Source organism: Phaethon lepturus, unplaced genomic scaffold (genome assembly GCF_000687285.1).
Source record: "Phaethon lepturus isolate BGI_N335 unplaced genomic scaffold, ASM68728v1 scaffold54214, whole genome shotgun sequence".
In the NCBI taxonomy this organism is placed as follows: domain Eukaryota; kingdom Metazoa; phylum Chordata; class Aves; order Phaethontiformes; family Phaethontidae; genus Phaethon; species Phaethon lepturus.
Window position 1 is genome coordinate 1,862 of NW_010538026.1, and position 1,967 is coordinate 3,828.

At 46.9% G+C, this 1,967-nt stretch overlaps 1 protein-coding gene across 1 annotated transcript in view; it reads left to right on the plus strand.

The window, feature by feature from the left end:
• Window positions 1-1,707: 1,707 nt before the first annotated feature.
• Window positions 1,708-1,967, plus strand: part of TEKT5 (tektin 5) — a 26,703-nt gene continuing 26,443 nt past the window's right edge. The window contains exon 1 of the mRNA XM_010286641.1: window positions 1,708-1,963. Within this exon, the coding sequence (XP_010284943.1) occupies window positions 1,708-1,963 (256 nt within the window). The remainder of the gene's footprint in view (window positions 1,964-1,967) is intronic.

Genomic DNA, 1,967 nt, shown 5'->3' on the forward strand with positions numbered 1-1,967 from the left:
ATTTATACCGTACCTTCCCTATGAAAAATTTGGCTCTGTTTTTGACCACAGCTCAATACAGCACTTTGGGTCTGTGCTTCCTTTCAAACATATGGATTAGATTCACTGATGTCAGCAGGACTTTCCACATTTTAAGCTGAGGTATGTGTTCAAATATTTTTCTTTTGGGGCCAACAGATCATTCCCTGTTCCCGAGGTTATATAGAACATTCCCCACAAAAATCACCAAAAAGGAAAAGTAAATCTCTTCCTCGGCACCCCCCTTCCTCAGAGCCAGCAAGGGCTCTTTGTGCAGGGCTATCTGGGCAAAAAATAGGCTTTGTGTAGTGTTTGAGTCAGGCTGAACTCAGCGGTGAACTCTGCCAGCACTCTTGCAATCTCTCATGCTCAGGAATAACTTTACCCTCCTGGGCAGCTGCTGTGAATTAGTTCCATCAGTTCTTGCAAGAAGAAAGTTTTTTGTGTGCGTGAGCATTTGCAGTATCAATCTTACCCTGTTTATACACCCCAGCCTGGTGCCTGCCCACTGTGTGTGGCTCCACCGCCCGTACCTCACCTCCCTACAGTTAGCACTTACATTTCTATATATTTTAAACATCATGAGAAGATAAATTTAACTTACAATGACCATTCATTTAAAATTACCTCTACCTTTCTTAGCTGGGGTGTAATGTCATGCTAGCTGAGACAAGATATGCTGTAATGTAATGCATAGATATACATATATGTTTTATTTCCCCAGTTGAAAAAAAGGTTAAGCTGTTTCATAGTTATATATCTGGAGAAGAAGAAACGATGGCAATTGTCTTGCATTCAACCTAGAAGAAATCCGTGCTGATTTAAGGACTCTTAGGATAGTGAAATACAGTGCCTAATTACAAACGATTATTTATGTTCAAAATTCTTGGCACAGAAGATGGGTCACAACGCAATTTTAGAGCACTGGATTTCAGAAACAGTTTTTTTTGCCAGAGAGGCCAGAAGGCTGAAAGGAAAAATTAGAAAAGTTAGCTGAGAAGTTACTGAACATTTTAAACTGGAGAAAAATAATTATCAGAGGAAGGTCTCTCACATCTTTTGTGCTTTTTACGGAAGATGAATACAGTTGAGGGGAAGAACAAAGCCCAAGATAGTTAGACTTTTTTTTTTGTCCATTTGTAGCAAACTATCTGCAGAGATCACTAGACAATCGTTAGAGATGACTCCCAGAGGCCTTGTTTCATTTCAGAAGGCTTGTCTCCACTGCTGCATTTCCCTGCAGCCACTAAACTGATATACGTGAACCACTCTGAAGTAAAACCTTTATTTCGTTTCGCTCAAGGTAAGCTCACAGAAGGTAGACCTACGGACCCATCCAGAGTGACCCTCTGGCAAATCCCTCTGCGCTATAACCAGAGTCTCACATCGTGACCAGACATCTGGGTCCCAACACGCACCGCGCTGCGCTGCGAGGGAAAGCACTGCTGCGTTGTGGGGAAAACAGTGTGCCCTAGGACAGAAGGTACGGATGGAGACCCCTTGGAGCGCCGGAACCCAGGCAGGTTTCAGCCTGGTGGTGCGGTGGAACAGCCCTCGGAACTCTGTGACATCTCCGCTGTGTCACAAGGCACCGCGCAGCCCCGAGAAGGGTGGCAGAGGCCGCGGGGCTGCTCAGAGCAGCTGTGGATGCTGGACAGCCTGAGGGCAGCTGCCTGAGCCTAGCGCAGGATGGAGCTCCTGGGCACCACGCAGCTAGCCAGTTACTGCGGCACGAAGAAGAGCTGCCTGTTCCCAGATCTAGCTCCCACCAGCACCACCAAGGACACCTATCAGTCCTACTACCTACCAGGCTACCGCTACCTCAGCTCCTGGAGGCCCAGTCTGCTTCACAAAGTGGTTTCGGTTCCTCCCAGCTCTGACAAGCAATTTAATCCCACTGGGCGGCCGCCCACTATTCTGCCTGCGTTACGCTCTTCGCTGCATGGCCG